This window comes from Nycticebus coucang, chromosome X (genome assembly GCF_027406575.1).
Source record: "Nycticebus coucang isolate mNycCou1 chromosome X, mNycCou1.pri, whole genome shotgun sequence".
NCBI lineage: Eukaryota > Metazoa > Chordata > Mammalia > Primates > Lorisidae > Nycticebus > Nycticebus coucang.
The window spans coordinates 69,889,870-69,913,604 of NC_069804.1; the positions used below are offsets into that span (position 1 = coordinate 69,889,870).

General features: G+C 36.8%; 1 protein-coding gene across 1 annotated transcript; it reads left to right on the top strand.

Moving 5' to 3' along the window:
* Window positions 1–200: 200 nt before the first annotated feature.
* Window positions 201–708, top strand: LOC128576850 (excitatory amino acid transporter 1-like). Its single transcript, XM_053579024.1, has one exon. It carries the CDS (start codon window positions 301–303, stop codon window positions 706–708), a length of 408 nt encoding a protein of 135 aa, XP_053434999.1. The 5' UTR covers window positions 201–300.
* Window positions 709–23,735: the final 23,027 nt, after the last annotated feature.

The following is a 23,735-nucleotide window of genomic DNA, read 5'->3' on the forward strand; positions in this document are numbered from 1 at the left end:
AATAATAAAATAAAATGAAATGAAAGAGCGCTGTACCTTCTGTAACTTATTATTAAAGTACAGGCATATTGAACTTCCCAGAAGAATTTAAAAGCACAACTAGGGAAAGAAAAGCTGTGAGTCCTTTTGCATTCGTTGGAGGAAAGACACAAGTACAAGCAGCTCTCTAAAAAAGGAAGATTCAGCTACTGTTGTCCAGGTTTTGAGTGTTCTCCAACACCAAAGAGGAGGTTTGACTTTCTGGGGGGTGATTCTGAGACCCTAAAGTACAAAGAAGAGACACACCTAGAAGAGAAAAATATGACTAAAAGCAACGGAGAAGAGCCCAAAATGGGGGGCAGGATGGAGAGATTCCAGCAAGGACTCCGAAAACGCACCCTGTTGGCCAAGAAGAAAGTACAGAACATCACAAAGGAGGATGTTAAAAATTACCTGTTTTGGAATGCTTTTGTGCTGCTCACTGTCACAGCTGTCATTGTGGGTACAATCCTTGGATTTACCCTCCGACCATACAAAATGAGCTACCTGGAGATCAAGTACTTCGCCTTCCCTGGAGAACTTCTGATGAGGATGTTACAGATGCTGGTCTTACCCCTTATCATCTCCAGTCTTGTCACAGATGAAGAAACTCAGTCTCAGAAAGATTGCACAACTTCTGAGGTCTGCCTGCTAGCAAGTGGCCAAGTCTACATTCAAACTCACATCTGAGTCACCAAAGCTGCCCTCTCTATAGTGCCATACGACCCCAAATGTGCTGTGACCTCTAGATTTGTACTGGATCAGTTTATAATACCAAAATGCTTTTCTTGCCTTAAAAAAAAAATAAAGTACAGGCATATTGTTGTTATTATTATGGAATTGTATTATGGCAATGTATTAAACATTGTATTATTATCACATGTGAGCCATTATACTATTATTATTACTACTGTTTACATACTTTTCATCAAGAATCCAAGGTATTTACAAATTTGACCTAAAGACATTCTCAGGAATGTATCTTGCTCATAACTCAAGGGCAGCCACTTACATATATACAAGTATGTGTACACATATACATGCAGTAGAATCTGCATAGTTGAGCACCTCCCTACATTGACCACTATCTTAAGTTGACTTAATTTTCATAGACTTGAAATTTGCCACGTGTACCCACATGTACATATCAGTACAGTAGACCTAGTTCATTATGTTGACCACCTCCCATGTTGACCAGTTTGTTACAGTCCCTTGATTGGTCAACTTACAGAGGTTCTACTACCCTGTTTCCCCGAAAATAAGACACACTCGGAAAATGAGACCTACTTACAGGAAAGATAAGACATCCCCTGAAAATAAGACCTAGCGCATCTTTGGGAGCACACCTTAAAATAAGACACTGTCTTATTTTCGGGAAAACAGGGTATGTGTGTATAAGTGAACAAAGTAGAGAAGGAGACCATCCAAGGCATATATATCATCCTTACATGGTGACTCACCATAGATCATTCCTGAATTATAACTAATTTTTAAGTCTCCCTCACTCATTCTAAATGTCTGCCTTCTTTAACTTCTCTATTTGCCATAGTTCATGTTTTGAGGATCAGGTCAAAATCTGCATTTGATCCAGGTGCAGTGGCCCATGCCTGTAATCCTAGCCCTCTGGGAGGCCCAGGTGAGTAGATTGCCTGAGCTCACTATTTCAAGACCAGCCTGACTCAGAGCAAGACCCTGTCTCTAGAAATAGCTGGGTGTTATGGCAGGCACCTGTAGTCCCAGCTTTGGGAGGCTGAGGCAAGAGAATTGCATAAGCCCAACACTTTGAGGTTTCTGTGAGCTGTGACATCATGGCACTCTACTGAGGGTGATAAAGTGAGACTCTGTCTCAAAAAAAAAAAAAATCTGCATTTGTGTATAGTGGTCTTATTGTTCCTGAATATGATTATTTTTTCTTTTCAAAGCTTGAGAAAGTTTTCTTACCCATAAACCATTCTAAAATCTCCATATTTTCCCCCTATTTTTGCACAAATGTGATTTCCAGAGCCAAGATACAACAGCTGCAGGCAGATAAAAATAGTTCTTTGCCCATTGGATTTGTAGTTTAATTTCCACTCAAATTTAGCTCATGGAGATGACTCATTCTCTCTAGAGCTCAAGCCCTGCTCCCTCTTTGTGTGTGTGCATGTGTGTGTTTTTTTGTGTATTTGGGCCATGGGAGAACACCAACCATTTCTCACAGGCTCCTGACATACATGGTCAAGCTTAATATTTTCTTATCCCCAGAAGGTTAGAACAAAGAGGCAGAGAGAACCTAAATCAGTGGCCATGGAGTCACAGACTCTTTAAAAAATCCACAGAAACAAGGCTGATTTTTATGTGATCAGCCCTGGACTAAAATAAATCTTTTGATCTCTCAGGAGAAGATTTCTGCTGATTCCTGGCAGGTTTGAAGGCTCAATTTTGTTTTTACCCAGGTCTGACTTTATTTTCCTCTGAGGTGGAACTTTATGCAGCAGAGTCCTGACCCCCTCTATTTGAGGTTATAGTAGTAATACTGATGACAATGATAGCTAGAACTCATTAAGTGCTCACTCAATGCCCGATGTTGTGCTATGCACTTTGCAAACATTCTATCATTTCATCCTCACAAGAGCCATATAAAGGAAGCATAACTCTTGACTCCTGTATTACAAGAATGAAACAGAGGGCCAGAAAGGCTAAACAACTTCTCTTAGGTTACCCAAGCAGGAATTATAGGTCCTCAATTTCACCCCAGGCATGTCAAATTCCAGGCCAAGTTCTCTTTTCCTCTCCAGCACACCACTTCTAAGAATATACACCTTTCTGGCCGTATCCATGCTGAACATGTCCTTCGTGATTTTCATTTCCAGTAGTTCTTTACTGCCAGCACCAGTACAACCCTCAATTCCTAATCTCCCTCTAGACACATACCAGACTGCCCTTGGGAATGAGCAGGGACCTTTCTAATTGACTCAGGATGTGATATTACCTCTGACAAAGAGCATGGACCCCTAGACAATCACTGCAGGTAGGATCTGCCTTCTGGATTTCTTCCTGCCCTGGCTACATGCCTTGCCTTGGCCCATTGTCAGACTTGCTCCCAGGCACAGTCAAAATTCCAGAGATCATGGTTCAGCTATGTTTACTTGGAGCCTCCTCTCTCCCAACCTGGACATTCTGTCCAATTTCTACAGTATATAGTAAGTGTTCAGTAGGTTAAGTTCCTATAACAAGTGATCGTAAGTTTTGCTATTGTTTAATACTAGCATGATCACCTTACTGCTCCTTCTTAGAGCCTTTCTTCCCGGACACCTGTCTACATCCAACATGCTATCTGTCTCGGAGACCCTGGTAGATCTTACCCTATCCCCATCATACTACTTGTGCCCCAATTTTTACAGATTTTGACACCTTTTCACAGTTCTTCATCTCCATTTTTCCTTGACAGTTGGTAAGGATCTCCCAGCTCCAGTCTCTGCTCCTCCATGTCCCCTCTGATTACTCTACTTTCTCTTTCATCTGATCTGATGCAGCTCATAGGTTCTCACTGCTGCTACTTACTGTCCTCTGCCCCATATCCTGAATCATATCAACACTGCTTACCTTGCTTCCACCTATGGTTTTATCTTTGATCTTCTAAACTTTTTTCTCCCTCTGTGGTCTTTGGAATTCCCCTCACTTCTTGGACCTGACACTTGATAGTGCCACTCCAGTACAAGCCATGACTCTTCTGCACATAGAATATGTATTCATTTTTAACATTTCATTTCCCTTAAGCCATACTGAATAACAACTCAGCATCAAATACAGGGCCTGGTCCATAAAATAATTATAATATATGACAGACACTTATGTTTAGTATATGTCAAGCATGGTTCTAAGAGCTTTTTATTCAATGATTTTTTTAATCATCACAAAAACCTCCAAATTGGCTCGGCGCCCATAGCACAGTGGTTATGGCGTCCACCACATACACCAAGGCTGGTGGGCTAGAACCTGGCCCAGGCCAGCTAAACAATGAAAACTGCAACAACAAAAAAATAGCCGGGTGTTGTGGCATGTGCCTGTAGTCAAAGCTACTTGAGAGGCTGAGGCAAGAGAATCACTTAAGCCCAGGAGTTTGAGGTTGCTGTGAGCTGTGATGCCACAGCACTCTACTGAAGGCAGCATAGTGAGACTCTGTCTTAAAAAAAAAAACTCCTAATCTATAATGCTATAATTATCCTCAGTTTATATATTGGGAGGTCTGACTGAGCTGATGGATGCAGCCAGCTCCGAAGCACAAAATCAACTTTATTTAATAGTGTCTGTACAGGGTTGTCAAGTAGCATAGACAAAATATATATTTTTGGTTTTACAGTATGATAGCTTTAACAAAGACAAATCATTCTGTTAATGGTTTTTACTTAACTCCATTAACATATGTTTACAAGTAAGAAGGGAAATATCACAAAGATTTCTGCATAGTTCTTAAAATATGACTAGACAAAGAAAGAGCTATGTGACTTCTGGCAGAGGGAGCATGAAGAAAGGAATATAGCTGTTTTAGGTAAGGAGGAGAAGCAGTTGGGGGTTCATTCCCTGAATGTTCCCCAGGCTATGGAGGCCTTCTACCTCAAGGCCCGCTCTCCACACTATCTTATTTAAGTTTAAAGACTCTTCTGATTCAGCACAGCTCTTAGAGCTCCATAATTGGGTGTAGACCATCACATTCAATCCCCCTAAGTCAGACAGGGGATGCGGGAACCAATATAAGATAATTTATGGAACTAGAATTAGAAGAACTTTGTGGCTGACCGAGGGGAGGTGATAAAACAAAAGAACAGGAATAGGAAAAGTCTAGAGCAAGTTTCAGATTCTGAACTTGTGTCCCTGGATAAATGAATGGTGATGTCATTCACCTACATATGGTGAAGGAGTAGGCCTGAGGAGGTCAATTTGGATAGGTTGAATCGAAGTTATTATATGTAACTGGAGATGTTCAGGTACCAGATGGATATGATTGTTTGGGAGCCAATAGCATGTAAGTAGCAGTTAAAACAATTTTCATTCCAATTACTTCCTTGGGCATTTATTCAACAATAACTTTTCAAATATTTATTGTGATGCATGAAGACTAGGCCCAAAAAATAGAAAGAGCACCCAAACACCATGTTTATAAGAGGAAGGTCTTTATTCACTGGCAGGGAGCTTATGGCATAGAAGAATTCCAAATGGCCGTGCTCCCCAACCAGCTTGATCTTTCCCTTTATATTTACAGTCAAAAAGTTCCAACTCATAGATACCTTTTTCATTGGCCAATTTGAATTAAGTGGGAGATGGTATTCCAGCCCCCACAGAACTATGGGATTTTACAGAAGTAGAAATTTCCAAGTTCCAGGAAGTTAAGTTTACAAATACCCAAGAGCTGAGTCACCATGGATAGGACTCTCCAAGGGTATCTTTGTGGTCTCCTTGAGAAGATCTGTTCTGCTAGACCTTGCCCTTCTCAGGTATCCTCTCTCTTTCCCCACTTTTGAGACTCCAGTATATTTTAATTTGGGGTCTAAGAGTCAGCATGCTTCTGCAGGTGCCAGTACTAATCACTTTTCAGCACTTAGATTTTAGGGACTGTGAATCCTCTTGGGTTCTCTACTCAGGCTTTAATAGTACCGTGGTGGTAGTCTAATATACATACGAGTTTTTACTTTTTCTCTGTGTCACACCTCTCCCCCCTTTTCCCAAAGTCCAAAGTCCAATTAAGACAAGTCCCTTGAGGAGTTCCCTCAGGCTTCAGCCAGGTACTAACCATCCAGCTCCCAGTATGTGGCTGGAGCAGGGCATATTGACCACCTTAAAAGTTATGTTTACTTCCCTAGGGACAATGAAGCTCTGTTCAGCCATCTATGATGACACCTGGTGAGGATTCCTTCCACCTTCACTGCCGTGCGTCTCGTCAAGATGATGTTGTAAAGTCTTTTCTACCTTGGTTTGGGAAGGACTGGGCTCTGATCCTTTTTTTTATTATTAAATCATAGCTGTGTACATTAATGCAATAATGGGGTACAATGTGCTGGTTTTATATACAACTTGAAGTATTTTCATCAAACTGGCTAACATACCCTTCACCACATTTTCTTAGTTATTGTGTTCAGACATTTATACTCTACACTTAGTAACTTTAACATGTGCCCTTGTAAAATGCACTGTAGGTGTAGTCCTACCAAGTACCCTCCCTCCACACAACCTCCCCCCTCCCCTTCCCTCCCTCTCTTCTTTCACCTTCTTCTTGGGCTATAGTTGGGTTATAGCTTTCATATGAAAGTTATAAATTGGTTTCATACTAGTGCTATGTACATTGGATACCTTTTCTTCTATTCTTGAGATACTTTGCTAAGAAGAATATGTTCCAGCTCCATCCATGTAAACATGAAAGAGGTAAAGTCTCCATATTTTTTAAGGCTGCATAATATTCCATGGTGTACATATACCACAAATTATTGATCCATTCATGGGTCAATGGGCACTTCGGCTTCTTCCATGACTTAGAAATTATGAATTGAACTGCAATAAACATTCTGGTGCAAATGTCTTTGTTATAAAGTGAGTTTTGGTATTCTGGATATATACCTAGTAGAGGAATTGTATGATCAAATGGAAGGTCTATTTTTCGATCCCTAAGCGATATCCAAACATCTTTTCAAAAGGAACTTATTAGTTTGCATTCCCACCAGCAGTGCAGATGTGTTCCTTTTTCTCCACATCCATGCCAACATCTCTGGTTTGGGGATTTTGTGATGTGGGCCAATCTTATGGGTGTTAGATGATATCTCAAAGTGGTTTTGATTTGCATTTCTCTGTTGATTAAGGATGATGAGCATTTTTTCATATGTCTGTGGGCTGTGTGCCTGTCGTCTTCAGAGAAGTTTCTCTTCAAGTCCCTTGCCCAGCCTGAGATGGGATCACTTTTTCTTTTCTTGCTAATACGTTTGAGTTTTCTGTGGATTCTTATTATTAAACCTTTGTTGGAGACATAACCTACAAATATCTTCTCCCATTCTGATGTCTGTCTGCTTGCTTTACTTAATGTGTTCATGGCTGTGCAGAAGCTTTTTAGTTTGATCAGGTCCAAGTAGTGTATTTTTGATGCTACATCAATTGCCTGGGGGTGGGGGTCCTCCTTATTAAATATTCTTAAGGAGATTTCCCTGAACTTTCTTCTAGTATTTTTATAGTTTCATGCCTTAAGTTTAAATCTTTAATCCAGTGAGAGTCTATCTTAGTTAATGGTGAAAGGTAGGGTCCAGTTTCAGTCTTCTACAGGTTGCCAGCCAGTTTACCCAGCACCATTTGTTAAATAGGGAATCTTTTCCCCACTGAATGTTTTTAATTAGCTTCTCAAAGATCACATAAGGTTAAATAGCTGGGTTCATCTCTTGGTTCTCTATTCTGTTCCACACATCTACCTATCTGTTTTTGTGCCAGTACCATGCTGTTTTGATCACTATCAATTTATAGTATAGTCTGAGGTCTGGTAGCATGATTCCTCCTGCTTTGTTTTAATTTATGAGCAATGTCTGGGCTATTCGAGGTTTTTACTGATTCCATATAAAACAAAGTATTATTTTTTCAAGATCTTTAAAGTATGACAGTAGAGCTTTAATAGGGCTTGCATTGAAATTGTATATTGCTTTGAGTAGTACGGACATTATAACAATGTTGTTTCTTCCCAGCCATGAGCATGGTATGTTTTTCCATTTGCAAACATTTTCAGCTATTTATTTTCTTAAACTATCATAGTTCTCTTTATAGAGATCTTTCACATGTTTTGTTAGATAAACTCCCAAATATTTCATCCTCTTTGGCACTACTCTAAATGGAATAGAGTCCTTGACTGTTTTTTCAGCTTGACTATTGTTGGTATATATAAAGGCTATGGATTTTTGAATGTTGATTTTGTAACCTAAGACGCTGCTGTATTCCTTGATCAATTCTAAGAGTTTTGTAGTAGAATCCTTGTTGTTTTCTAGATCATGTCATCTGTGAAGAGTGAAAGTTTGATTTCTTTTGACCCAGTATGGATAAACTTGATTGCATTTTCTTCCCTAATTGCAATGGCCAAAACTTCCATTACAATGTTGAAGAACAATGGAGACAATGGGGAATCTTGCCTGGTTCCTGATCTGATTGGAAATGATTTCAATTTAACTCCATTCAATATGATATTGGCTGTCGGTTTGCTATAGATGGTGTCTATCAGGTTAATAAATGTCCCTTCTATACCAATATTTTAAGTGTTCTGATCATGAAGAGATGTTGGATATTATCAAAAGCTTTTTCTGCATCAATTGAGAGAATCATATGGTCTTTGTTTCTTAATTTCTTTATGTGCTGAATTATATTTATAGATTTATGCATATTGAACCAGCCTTGAGACCCTAAGATCAAACCCACTTGGTCATGGTGTATAATTTGTTTGATGTGTTGCTGAATTCTGTTTGTTAGGATCTTTTTGAATATTTTTGCATCAATATTCATTAGTAATATTGGTCTATAATTTTCTTTTCTTGTTGGGTCTTTTCCTGGTTTGGAGATCAAAGTGAGTTTTGCTTCATAGAATGTGTTGGGTAGTATTCCTTCTTTTTCTATATTTTGGAACAGGTTGAGTAATATAGGTACTAGTTCCTTTTTAAAGGTATGGTAGAATACTGACATGAATCCATCTGGTCCAGGGCTCTTCTTTTTGGAAGATTTTGTATAGTTGATGCTATTTCAGCCCTTGATATAGGCCTATTCAACATTTCCACTTGATACTAACTAAGTTTTGGAAGGTGACGTGCTTCCAAATATTGGTCAATTTCCTTCAGATTTTTATATTTCTGAGAATAAAGTTTCTTGTAATATTCATTAAGGATTTTTTGAATTTCTGAGGAGTCCATTGATATTTCATCTTTGTCATTTTGGGTTGATGAAATTAGCAATTTTACCTTTTCTTTTCCTGGCTAGGTTTGTCAAAGGTTGATTTATTTTATTGACCTTTTCAAAAAACCAACTTTTTGATTTATTGATCTGTTGTATAATCCTTCTGTTTTAAATTTCATTTAATTTAGCTCTAATTTTGGTTATTTCTTTTCTTCTTCTAGGTTTGCAATTGGAATGTTCTTCCTTTTCTGTTGCTTGATATGTCCTATTAAGTTGTTAACTTGCTCTCTTTTTGTTCTCTTGAGGAAGGATTACAGTGCTAGAAATTTCCCTCTTAGGACTGCCTTTGTGGTATCCTAGATTTTCTGATAATTCATTTCTTCATTGTCGTTTTGTTCCAAAAATTTTGTAATTTCCTTCTTAATCTCATCTATGACCCATCTAGCATTCAGCATAAGGTTATTTAGCTTCCATGTCTTTGTATGAGTATGGAGATTCCTGTTACTGAGTTCAACTTTTATTCCATGGTGGTCTGAGAAGATGCAAGGAATAATTACTATTCCTTTAACTTTACTGAGGTTAGACTTGTAATGTAAGCTTTGATCAATTTTGAAGTATGTTCCGTGGGCTGATGATAAGCATGTGTATTTATTTTTCTTGGGATGAAATGTTCTGCAGATGTCTGTTAAATCCAAATGTTGAATGGTTAGGATTAAATCTAAAATTTCTTTGCTCAGCTTCGTATTGGAGGATCTATCCAACACTGCCAAAGGAGTATTAAAATCTCTGACTATTATGGAGGTGGAGGAAATCAAGTTGCTCATGTCTGTTAGACTTTCTCTTATAAATTGAGGTACATTCTGGTTGGGTGCATAAATATTAATGATTGAAATCTCATTATATTGAGTATTACCCTTAACAAATATGAAGTTACCATTCTTATCCTTTTTTACTTGTTTTAAATTCTATTGTATGTGCAAATAGAATTGCAACACATGCTTTTTTATGATTTTCATTTACCTAAAATATAGATGACCATCCCTTTACCCTGAGTCTATATTTATCTTTTAAGGTAAGATGAGATACTTGCATGCAGCAGATATCTGGCCTGAGTTTTTTTTTTTATCCAGTAAGCCAACCTGTGCCTCATTGGAGGACAATTTAAGCCATTCACATTAATGGAGATTATTGGTAAGCCTGGTAGAATTTTAGGTATTTTTTCAAAGTCTATGGGATTACACCTGCGGTGCATCTTACAAGGGTATATGTGAAACTTAGTAAATGTGGAATGTAAATGTCTTAGCACAATAACTAAGAAAATGCCAGGAAGGCTATGTTAACCAGTGTGATGAAAATCTGTCAAACGGTCTATGAAAGTAGTGTATGGTGCCCCATGATCATATTAATGTACACAGCTATGATTTAGTTAAAAAAAAAAAAGTCCAGTGGACATTTTTAATTTTTTCACCACTGTGGAAGTTGGAGTATGATCAAATATTTCTGAATGAGTTTATTTTTGTGGTGGAGGATTGCACTGGTCATTATGGACGATGGGTCTGCAAATATCCTGGAGAACTGGTTTATATATGGGAAATTTCTTCAACATGTGAATGTCATTAAAGTATTTAATTTCTCCATTATAAATGAAACTCAGTTTAGCTGGATACACGATCCTGGGTTGAAAGTCATTTTTTGGGGGGGAGATTAAAAGTCAATGACCACCCTCTTCTGGCTTGAAAGGTTTCAACAGATAGATCTGCAGTCATTCTAATATTCTTCCCTTTGTAGGTTATGGTTTTCTTACATGTGGCTGCTTTCAAAATGTTCTCCTTCATATTAACTTTAGTGACATTAATTATGATGTGCCTTGGGGATGTCTTACTTGGGTTGAGTCATGCTGGGATTCTGAAACTGTCTACTATCTGAATTTCAGAATCTCTTGGCATGTCTGGAAAATTCTTTCATAATTTCATGAAGAAGAGCATCTGTGCCTTGTGAAGCCACTTCATCACTTTCAGGGATCACTATAAGGTGAATATTAGCTTTCTATGAATTATCCCAGAGGTCTCTGGGAGAATGATCCAATTTTGCTCTCCATTTCTCTTCTTCTTTGAGAGATTGGGAGCATTCAAAAGCTTTGTCTTCAATGTCAGAAATCCTTTCTTCTGCTTGTTCCATTCTATTACTGAGGGATTCTACTGTATTTTTCAGATCATTGAGGGCTGCAAATTCTTGTCTCAATGTGTCAAAATCTTTAGTAATTTTGTCTTTAAATGCATTGAATTCTTGAGACAATTTTTGAAATGCTCCTGGCATTTCGAATTCCAACTTTTCCTCTATTCTATTAATTTTGTTTGCAATCCAAATTCTGAATTTGATTTCTTACATCAAGCATCTGTTTATGAATGGGATCTACAGTTGCATCTGGAATATCTTTCCTTGGGGGGGAGATGATCTTCTCTGGTTATTCATGTTACCAGAGTTTTTCTGTGGATTCCACCCCATGATTACTTTACACTGTTTTGCTAGATAAGCCAATAAAGTGTAGTTAGGTTGAGGGCTCTGGGAGTAATGCTTAACCAGCCCTTTGCCCAAGAGCTGGGACTGGTGTCTGTACCTTTTCCGCTGGAGCTTTGCCAAGGATCTCTACAGTACTACAACCTGAGGAACTGGGGAGCTGCTTGGTATGGTGGGGCTAAGTGGCCCTGTCTAGTTTTCAGCTGGTCTCTGTCCCACCCTAGTGAATTAGTTACTCTGGGTTGTAGTCTCAGCTGTGGCAAAATACCAGCAATTATGTCACTCTGCCCCCCACAGGCAGTAATTGGAACATGAAAATCAAACCTTCTCACAACCACACACCCATGGTACCACTTGGATTGTCCTCTGGTGATTGGCTCAGTCAGTTCAAGAGGTCCAAATTAATTGTCTCAGTCAGCACCTGTCTCAGGTGGGAGAGGTCAAAAGGTCTCTGGCAACTAGATAGCAGGGGTCTGCTGGTATCTTATGTATGACTTGCTCCGGTGCTCTCTGAGGTCAGAAGGACCTACTGAGCAAATAAATTAGTCTTGGAAGGTTGATGCCTCCTTCCCCACCTTGCACCTCTTTCACACCCAGTCACTGATAACCCCATAGGGCTTTGACCCAGTTCCCTCCAACGAGCAGATACTCCAGGGGTTTGCACCTGCCTGATTCACAGGGAGATCTATGTCTCCTCAGCCAGGCTGCTGCTCTCTGCCACTGTCCAGTAGGGGGAGATGAGGCCTGATAATCTCGAGTGATTAATGGAGGCTGTGTCAATTCACTCAGTTCCAGCCCTACCCCTGATTAATGTTGCTGACAGAACAGAATAACTTTGTAGAATTTGTTTCTGTCATGGCTATATTCCTCTGGAGATCAGACAGTGTTTGAACTCACAGAAATTGTGACTCAGGCCTGGTCTTTGCTGCTGCCCAGTCTTGGCTGCAGTTTGATTGGGGTGGCACAGTTAGCTGTCAGTTCCAGCTTCTGCCTGCCCTCCTTTGTCTCAGCTATGATCCCCTGAGGGCCAGGTGCATATTGGGCTCAGTAAAGCAATTTTCTGGGTCAGCCCCACCCTGAGAGACTGTGGTCTCTTCTCCTGGGTGTATTTTAGTCCCTATGCTCCGCCCAGGCTGGTACCACCTCAGGCAAACCCTTCACTCACGGGGCCTGCATTTCCTACCCAGATTTGTTCCATCCGTGGCTGCCACCAGAGAAGATGCCTGGCCTCCTCTGGTTGCCCAGAGAGATAGGGTGTGTGACTCTGGAATATCCAGGGGTGACCCCTATTGTTTCTGCTGTGGCTGCTGCTCTTTGCCTTGGAGCACCACTGCTCCTGTATGATTCCCCCTCAGCTGACCATCCCCTCCTTACTCCCGTGGTGCAGACTCAGCACTGACACACCGCAGTCCATGCCCTGTCCACACCTCCTGAGAAAATACCCAAGCATCTGGACTTCTGGGGGACAGGCCTCCAGACCTTGGAGTGAGAGTGGAGGGGAGTTGTGGGAGTTCAGAATTACAGGTAGAGAATATATACTGTTTTATACAGTTTTATGCCTGGCCGAAGAGTGCCATGGCACCCTAGTAGGGGATGTAGGTCCGGTTATTAGAGGGTCTCTCCCATGGGATAAAATTGGAAGACTTTTAAACTCTGCTCACTTGTTTGTATGGAGTACTGTGAGCTGTTCTCATGGGGGAGGGGACTGCCCTCCACTTGGGGATGGATTTTGTACCTTTTGTTTCTATCCTTGGGGTCGCAGCTCTCCTCAGCAGGGTTGATATGCATCCTTCAACCTTCTCTTTTGGCTCAGCTCTAGTCAACCAGGTTACGTGCTAAACTTCTGTTCTTTCACTCTCCTTCTGGACAGGAGCCTCTGTGGAAAGCTGGCTTCAGTCAGCCATCTTGCCTCTGCCCCTCCTTTGCTCTTTCTTTTAATTCAAACAAATAGAACATAAAAGAAACTCATATGAAAAGTTTTGGCAGGAGATGGGTGAAATTTAGAAAAAGAATAGTAAAGATTAACACATAATGTTGTATTAACACTAGGATAATTGTAATGTCATGCTTATTTTGATCTTCTAACTAAACCAATAATAGACTTTCCATTTCAATAATTGATGGTTTCATTGGAACACTACCTTTTCAATGTTCCATTATTCTCACTTTATCCTTTATTATGACTCCAATAGTCTAGAAACTGAAGTGTGATGCTTTCCAAATGAATGATGACAACTGGTCTTTTTCTGAAAATGTAATTATTTCTAATTTCCTTTCCATTGTAATCATCTTTCCCTTCATTTCAGATCACTTAGGCTTAAGGTGAATTTTTACAGTGGAGGCATGGTCATAACTGTAAACACAGACTTACAAAATTGAACTAAAAAGTTAAAAGAATGGGAGAAAATATTTGCATGCTATACATTCATTATACATTCTGATAACCATAATTTATAAAGAACTCAAGCAAATAAGCAAGAAAAAACAAACAACCCCATTAAAAAGTGGACAAAAGACATAAACAGAAGATATTCAAAAGAAGATAGTCTAATGGTCAGATGAAAAATGCTCAGCATTTCTACTCATCAGGGAAATGCATATAAAAATTACAGTGAAGTGAAGTGTTACCTAACTCCACTGAGAATGACTTTTACTAAGAAATCCCAAAACAACAGATGCTGGCATGGATGCAGAGAAAAAGGAATACTTATACACTGTTAGTAGGACTCCAATGTAGTACAAACTCTATGGAAAGTAGTATGGTGATACTTCAAAGGACTAAAAGTAAATGTAACATTTGATCCAGCAATCCTACTAATTGGTATTTACTCAAAGAAAGGAGAAAGTTATTTTACCAAAAAGACATGTACACTAAAATGTTTATTGCAGCATAATTAACAACTACAAAGATGTGGAATTAACCCAAGTGCCCATCAGTACATGAGTGGATTAATAACATGTGGTATGTATATACCATGCAGTACAACTCAGACTTTAAAAATAGTGAGCTAATACCTTCTGTAACAACCTGGATGGACCTGGAGATAATTCTCCTGAGTGAAATGTCACAAGAATGGATAATCAAACACCACATGTATTCACTATTAAATCATAACTAACCAATCAACACCCATGTGAACACTTAGTAGTAAAACTTAATGGAAAGCAAACAGGTAAGAGAGAGCAAGAGGGAGGAGTAAATTCACACCTAATGGATTCAATGCACACTATCTGCCTGAGGGGCACACTTATAACTTTGACTCATGTACAAAAGCAATTTATGTAACTAACATTTTTTACTTCCATAATATTTTGAATATTCAGAAATAAAAATATAATAATTGAAATTGAAAAGAAAATTAAATGGACATATAAAGGAATAGCCTTAGACGCAACACAGAAAGCACAGAAATGAAAAATATAAATGGGAGGTGAGGAAAGTATAATGAAAAGGTCTCAATACACATCTAATTGGATTTTCAGGAAAAGAGACTAGAGATACACATTTTTTACTGGTGAAAGTCACCTAGTTTTGGATTCAGAATGTCTAATGGATCCTAAGCAAAGTTCTTTACTCTAGAAATATCATAGAAAAAATATAGAACCCCAAAGACTAAGAGAAAAATACTCAAAAGGAGCCACAAAAGATGAATTACCTATTCAGAAATAATAATTAGACAATGAAAATGAGAAAAAATGGATTTATACTACAAACGTGCTGAAAAAGAATAGCTGTCAAGTATAAATTTTCTATCCTGCAAACTACCTTTCAAGGATTGGTGAAAAATAAAGATGTTTTTGACTGTCCCTGCAAAAACAAAAACAAAAACTGAGATGGTTTTCCATCACAAAATGTTTAACCCAGGAAATTCTAAAGGATACACATAAGGCAGAAAGAAACCCCATATGAAAGACTGAGATGCAAGAAGAAAAAATAGGTAAAATAAAAGAATAGGTAAAATAAAATAAAAAATAGATAAAATGAAAAAGTAAATGTGTGGGCAGATGTTTAAATATTGACTGAATGCAATATTCACAATAATGTGTAATATGTGGGGTTAAAGAACAGAACAAAAATACTATGGAGAAAACATATATGTCAAGATGTGGTAAACAGAGCTAAAATTTTCTGAGTTCCCTTTTTTTTCTGGAGGAGTATGTAGATACTGTTTAATCTCTTACTTTGTTAAGTATATATGTTAAATATTCTAGAGTGATTACTAAAAGTAAAAAACAAAAAAAATGAATAGCTTCTAAAGTGGTAAAGGAAAAAAGAAGGTAGAAAATAAAGAGGAAAACAAGTAGAAATTCCAAAATAAGATGAAAGAAATATATCAGTAATAATAATGGTAAATGTACTAAATTATAAATCTAACATACAGTTTGTTCAGGATGGATAAAACAGCAACTCTATCTATGTTCTATTATAAAGGACATAGTTAAACCATGATGATATGGAGAAACTGATGTTAGTAAAAGGATTGAGGGAAAATGTACAAGAAAAATACTAACTAAAAGAAAGCAAGTATGAGTAGTAAGCCACCAAGGCAAAAAAAAAAAAAAAAAGCATTACTGGAAATAAGTCACTATGCTAATTATAAAGGATTTAATTGATTTAGAAGATATAACAATTCTAAACTTATATGTATCTGGTAACACAGCTTTTTATATTATATGTATCTGGTAATACAGTTTATGTATTATAAAATAAGGAAAGCTAAAATAGTCAAGATTCTAGACATGTAACTATTAAATTAGAAAAAGACAAATGAAATAAATGTAAAGAAACTAGAAAGAATGATAAAGATAATAGTAGTCACAAATGAAATAGAAAACAAAGATACAATGGAGAGTATTAAAAGAGCCCCCCTCCCACAAACAAAAGTTATTAAACCTCTGGCAAGATTGACTATGAAAAGAAAGAAACACAAAATTTGGCATAAGAAAAAACACACACAATTACAAAACCTGCAAGACTATAAAGACAATAAGAGTATACCATAAACAATATGAACATTTTTCTAGTAAGATTAAAAATGCCAAAAATTATTCATGAATAAGTTAAAACTTGAACAATCTTTCATAATTAAAATTTAGTATATTAGTGAAAAATATCTTCTTTAAAAACACATCAGGAAAAGATGGTTTAAATGTGATTTGAGGAACTAATAATTCCAATTTTATAAATACTCATCTAACATACAGGAAAAGAGAAGATAATTCTCAACTATTTTTATGAAGCTAGCCTTAACCTTAATACAAAAACAAAGGAGAACTAAATGAAAATGGAAAATTATAGATCAATTTCACTTGTGAATACTAACTCAGCAATCTAAACAAAATGTTAGTGAATAAAATCCAACAATATATCAAAAGATAAATGATCAAATCGAGTTTATCTCAGGAATGCAAGAATAGTTTTACTTTGGAAAATCTGGGGTGGCATTCATGGTTCAGTGGGTAGGGCGCTGGCCCCATATACCGAGGGTGGTGGGTTCAAACCTGGCCCTGGCCAAACTGGAACAAAACAGTAGCCAGGTGTTCTTGCGGGTGCCTGTAGTCCCAGCTACTCGGGAGGCTGAGGCAAGAGAATTGCCTAAGCCCAGGAGTTGGAGGTTGCTGTGAGCTGTGACGCCACAGTACTCTACCAAGGGCAATAAAGTAGACTCTGTCTCAAAAAAAAAGAAAGAAAGAAAGAAAAACAAAGAAAATCTGGTAATGTATTTCACAACATTATTTCATAACACAAAAGATTAAAGCAAGAGAATAAACTTTCTTACATCTATTGATCACTCCAATAGATGTAGAGAAAGCATATAATAGAATTCAACTTTTTATGACAAAAAAAACTTAGCAAACTGGAAATAAATGGGAACTTTCTTTTTTTTTATTGTTGGGGATTCATTGAGGGTACAATAAGCCAGGTTACACTGATTGCAATTGTTAGGTAAAGTTGCTCTTGCAATCATGTCTTGCCCCCACAAAGTGTGACACACACCAAGGCCCCACCCCCTTCCCTCCATCCCTCTATAAATGGGAACTTTCTTGACCTACTAGAGGGTAGCTACAGGAAACATCATACTTAATGGTGAAATCTTTAAAGTGTTAAATTATTTGCATTAGTATTAGAAAAAAACAAGAAGTAAACAAACTATAATTATTGGCATATATGACTGTCTACATAGAAAATTCCCCAAAAGTTATTGACAAATTATTATAACCAGTAAGATATTTTATAATAAGTATGATGAATGCAAAGTCAATGCCTAAAGTGTAACACACTTCTGTATATCAATGCAAAACTGAATAATAAAAATTAAAAATAGGCAATAAATATAATGTTTCTGGAAACAAATTTAGGAAAAGATATATAAGATGTTTGTGTAGGACATGATAAAACTTTATCAAAAGATATTAAAGAAGTGCAAAACAGATGGAGATGTATAAAGTCCTCATGGAAATAAAAAAAATGAGTATCAGAAATGCCAGGGCTTCCCAAATTAATGTAATTTAGTATACTTGTAGTAAAATTCCAATAGTATTTTTAATGACATTTATCAAGCTTATTCTAAAATTTTTATGCAAAAGAAAAGAGCTGAGGATAGCCAAGACACTCCTGAAGAAGAACCAGTTAGGGCTTTTGTTCTATCAAATGGCAAAATTTACCATAAAACTATAGAAATTGAGACAGTGTAATTTTGGTGTAGGGATACACAAATATACTAGTGGAACAGCACAGAGGGCTGATAAAATGAGCAATGCACATAATGAAATCTTATTTAAGATGGAAATGGCATACAGATCTTCTGGGGGAAAAGATATAGTAAAGGGTACTGAGAAATTGATTATCAATATGGAGAAAAGCAATTGGAATGCTACTTACTTCACAACACATAAAATCAATTTCAGTTGGATTAAGAAGTAAACTATTAAAGATGAAACTGTAACATTTTGGAATGTAATAGGGGAGGATATCTTTATGACTTTGAGTTAAAAGTGAGCTCTTTTTACTTAAGAATATTAGGGTGTACACCCTTTGTGGTTACATAATTTGTTTTTGTATTGATTGAGTCAAAGTTAAGTGTGCCCTTTACCTAGATAGTGTGCACTGTACCCATTAGGTGTGAATTTATCCTTCTCCCCTATTTGATTTTCATTCAGTTTTACTTCTATATGTGCACATAAGTGTTGATCAATTAATTTCAATTCTTAACAAGCTATAAAAAGTATAACAATCATAAAGGGACAGAGTAGCAATTATCTTCAAAATAATTTGTACAAAAAATCGTACATGGAAAACTACAAACCAGTATAAATAACACTTATAATTCAATAAAAATGATAAATAACCCAATTAAAAAATTAGCAAAAGATCTGACTATATATTTTTACAAAGAAGATATAAAAATAGTCAATAAACACATAAATACACGCTCAACATCATTAGTAAAGAAGGAAATGAAAATCAAAATTATAAGAAGAATTCACAGTATGACAGTAACTACGGTAAAAACGTCATATGAAAAAAACTGTTAATGAGGATTTGGAGAAATTGAAACACTTATACACTGTTGGTGGGAATCTAATATGGTATGATTGCTTTGGAGAATAGTCTGAATGTTTCTGAAAAATTGAAGATAGATTTGCCATTTGACCTATAAAGTCCCCTCAAGAAAAATGACAACATGTGCCTACACAAAAAGATTCACACACACATATTATAGTAGCATTATTCAGAAGAGCCAAAAGTTAAACAAACCAAATGTCCATTAAGTAATGAATGGATAAATGTATAGAATATTGCTTGGCCATAAAAAATATATGCTACAGCATGATTAAACCTTGAAAAATTATGGTATGTGAAAGAAATCAGATACAAAAGGCCATATATTATATTATTACATATATATGAAATGCTTAGAATAGGCAAATCCATAGAAACATAATGTAGATTCATGGAGACATTGAAGCTTAGCAATTGCCAGGGGCTAGCTGGAGAGATAGTACAGAGTTTCTGTACAGAGATGGTACAGAGTTTCTTCTTGAAATAATGAAAATGTTCTCGATTTCAATGGTGTTTATTGCACAAATCTGGAAATAAATATGCCAAAACTACTGAATTGTATTCTTTTTAAAAAATATATTTTCCTTAGCAGCGTTTATGGTTATTCACGAATTTGTTAATTTAGTGCTTTGAATATGCCCCTTTATATTCCATATGGTGTAAGCATCATTATGTTTTTGGACTCCACATACTAGAGTTTTGGTGTTTTATTTTATTTTATTTTTTTAACTTTCTACTAAGAACCAAAAGGTCTTAGTTCTTTTAGTTCTTCCATATGTATTCTTTTTTTATAATTTCAAAATATTATGGGGGTACAAATGTTTTTGGTTACATGTGTGAATTTTGTTATGCTTGAGTCAGGGTTATAAGTGTGCCCATCACCCAGGTAGTGTTCATTGTAACCATCAGATGGGTTTTCATCTGTTCCCACCTCCTCCTTGCCACTGCTTGATTTCCATTGAGTTTTACTTCCTTCTGTGGATATGTGTGCTCATTGGTTAACTCCAATTTAACAGTAAGTACATGTGGTGTTTTTTTTTTTGTTGTCGTTGTTGTTTTTTACATTTTTAGATACATCACTTAGATGAATAGTCTCTAGTTTTATCTAATTGTTGCAAAAGGCCTTCTTTTGTTTTCTTCTTGGCTGCGTAGTATTCCATAGTATATATGTACCACCTTTTGTTAATTCACTCACAAATTGATGGGAACTTAGATTGTTTCCACATCTTTGCAATTATAAATTGTGCTGTAATGAAATTTCAAGTGCAGTGTCTTTTTGATAAAATTACTTCTATTTCTTTAGGTAAATACCAACTAGCAGGATTGCTGGATTAAATGATAGGTCAGGTTTTAGATTTTGAGGAATACCATAATGTTTTCCAGAGAGGTTGCACTAATTTGTAGTCCCAACAACAGTGTATAAGCATTACTTTATCCATACAAGTATCTATTGTTTTTGAACTTTTTAATAAAGTCCATTCTAACTTGTGTAAGGTAATCTCTCTCTCTTTTTGTTAAACAGAGTCGTACTTTGTCAACATTGGTAGAGTGCTGTAGCATCACAGCTCACAACAACCTCAAACTCTTGGGCTCAAGCGATTCTCTTGCCTCAATATCCAGAGTAGCTGGGACTACAGGTGCCTTCCCAAAGCCTAGCTATTTTTAGAGGTGCAATCTCAGTTCTGGCTCAGGCTGGCCTCAAACTCTTGAGCTCAAGCAATCCACCTAACTCAGCCTCCCAGAGTTCTAGGATTATAGGTGTGAGTCACCCACCCAGCCCAAGATAATATCTCATTGTGGTTTTACTTGGTGTTTCTCTGATTATTAATAATGTTGAGCATTTTTCATATGTTTATTTGCCATTTTTCTATCCTCTTTTGAAAATAGTTTGTTAATATCTTTTGCCCACATTTTTATGGGGTTGTTTTTTCCTTGCTAATTTGCTTGAGTTTAGTATAGATTGTGGTTATTAGCTATCTATCAAATGTGCAGCTTATGAATATTTTCTCCCATTTTATATTTTTCTATTTTCTCTGTTGATTATTTCTTTAGATGTGCAGAAGCTTTTTAATTTAATAGTCCATTTTAAAAATGTTTGTTTTTGCTGTGATATTGCCATTGAGGTCTTCTTAATAAATTATTTGCTTAGACTGATGTCTAGAAGAATTTTTCCAACATTTTATTTTAAAATTACTAAGATTTCTCACCTTAGAGCTAAGGTTTTATCTACCTTGAATTAATTTTTGTGAGTGATGAATGATACAGATTCTGTATTTATTATTCCACCTGTAGCTATCTAATTTTTTCCAGCACCGTTTATTGAATATATCTTCTTATCTTCAGTGTATATTCTTGTCTGATTTGTCAAAGATCAGTTGGCTGTATGTGGAAGGTTTTATAGCTGGGTTTTTTTGTCCTGTTTTACAGATCTATGTCCCTATTTTTGTGCCAATGGCATACTGTTTTGGGTACTATAGCCTTGAAGTATGGTTTGAAGTCTGGTAATATGATGCCTGCAGATTTGTAGTTTTTGCTTAAGATTGCTTTGGCTACTCAGGCTTTTTTGTAAAATAATTCTACAAAATGTAGAATTATTTGTTCTACATCTGAGAAATATGATGTTGGTATTTCCATGGGGATTGCCTTGAATCTGTAAATCACTTTGGGTGGTAAAGACATTTTAGCAGTGTTGATGCTACCTATTTCTGAGCATGATATGTTTTTCCATTTGTTTGTGTCGTCTGTAATTTCTGTTCTCAGTGTTTTGTAGTTTTCTTTTTAGTGATCTTTCACTTCCTTTGGTTATGTACATTCCTAGATATCTTATTTTCTTTACTTTTTATTAAACCATAACTGTATACATTGATATGATCATGGGGCATCATGCATTCGGTTCATAGAACATTTGACACATTTTCATCACAATGGTTAACATAGACTTCCTGGCATTATCTCAGTTACTGTGCCAAAACATTTACATTCTACATTTACCAAGTTTCACAAATACCCCTGTAAGATGCACTACAGGAATGATCCCACCGATCGCCCTCCCTCTACCCAACACACCCCTCCCTCCCCTCCCTTTCCCACTCCCCCCTATTGTTAGGTTGTAACTGGGTTATAGCTTTCATGTGAAACCACTCAATTAGTTTCATAGTAGGGCTGAGTAAATTGGGTACTTTTTCTTCCATTCTTGAGATACTTTACTAAGAAGAATATGTTCCAGCTCCATCCATGTAAACATGAAAGAGGTAAAGTCTCCATCTTTCTTTAAGGCTGCATAGTATTCCATGGTGTACATATACCACAATTTATTAATCCATTCGTGGATCGATAGGCACTTGGGCTTTTTCCATGACTTAGCAATTATGAATTGAGCTGCAATAAACATTCTGGTACAAATATCTTTGTTATGTTGTGATTTTTGGTCTTCTGGGTATATGCCCAGTAGAGGGATTACAGGATTGAACGGCAGATCTATTTTTAGATCTCTGAGTGTACTCTATATATCTTTCCAAATGGAATGTATTAATTTGCATTCCCACCAGCAGTGCAGAAGTGTTCCCTTTTCTCCACATCCACGCCAACATCTCTGGTCTTGAGATTTTGTGATACAGGCTAGTCTCACTGGAGTTAGATGATATCTCAAAGTAGTTTTGATTTGCATTTCTCTGATGATTAAAGATGATGAGCATTTTTTCATATGTCTGAAGGCCGTGCACCTGTCTTCTTCAGAGAAGTTTCTCTTCAAATCCCTTGCCCAGCCTGCAATGGGATCCCTTGTTTTTTTCTTGCTGATGCATTTGAGTTCTCTGTGGATTCTGGTTATTACACCTTTGTCAGAGATATACCCTGCAAATATCTTCTCCCAATTCTGAGGGCTGTTTGTTTGCTTTACTTACTGTGTTCTCGGCTGTGCAGAAGCTTTTTAGTTTGATCAAGTCCCAGTAGTGTATTTTTGAAGCTGCTTCAATTACCCAGGGGGTGCTCCTCATAAAATACTCTCCCAGACCAATTTTTTCAAGAGTTTTCCCTGCACTCTCCTCTAGTATTTTTATAGTTTCATGTCTTAAGTTTAACTCTTTAATCCAATGAGAGTCTATCTTCGTTAATGGTGAAAGGTGTGGGTCCAATTTCACTCTTCAGCAGGTTGCCAGCCAGTTCACCCAGCACCATTTGTTAAATAGGGAATCTTTTCCCCACTGAATGTTTTCAATTGGCTTGTCAAAGATCAAATAACGGTTAAGTAGCTGGATTCATCTTTTGGTTCTGTATTCTGTTCCAGATATCTATTTCTCTGTTTTTGTGCCAACACCATGCTGTTTTGATCCCTATCGATTTGTAGTAAAGTCTGAGGTCTGGTAGTGTGATTCCTCCTGTTTTGTCTTTATTTCTGAGTAATGTCTTGGCTATTTGAGGTTTTTTCTGATTCCATATAAAATGAACTATTGTTTTTTCAAGATCTTTAAAATATGACAGTGGAGCTTTAATAGGGAGTGTGTTGAAATTATATATTGCTTTGGGTAGTATGGACATTTTGATAATGTTGATTCTTCCCAGCCATGAGCATGGTATGTTTTTCCATTTGTTAACATTTCCAGCTATTTCTTTTCTTAGAGTTTCATAGTTGTCTTTATAGAGATCTTTCACGTCTTTTGTTAGGTAAATTCCCAAATATTTCATCTTCTTTGGCACTACTGTGAATGGGATAGAGTCCTTAACTGCTTTTCAACTTGACTGTTGTTGGTGTATA

Excerpts from the sequence above, each read along its gene's own strand:
- LOC128576850 (XM_053579024.1), top strand. The coding sequence starts at position 301 with ATGACTAAAAGCAACGGAGAAGAGCCCAAAATGGGGGGCAGGATGGAG.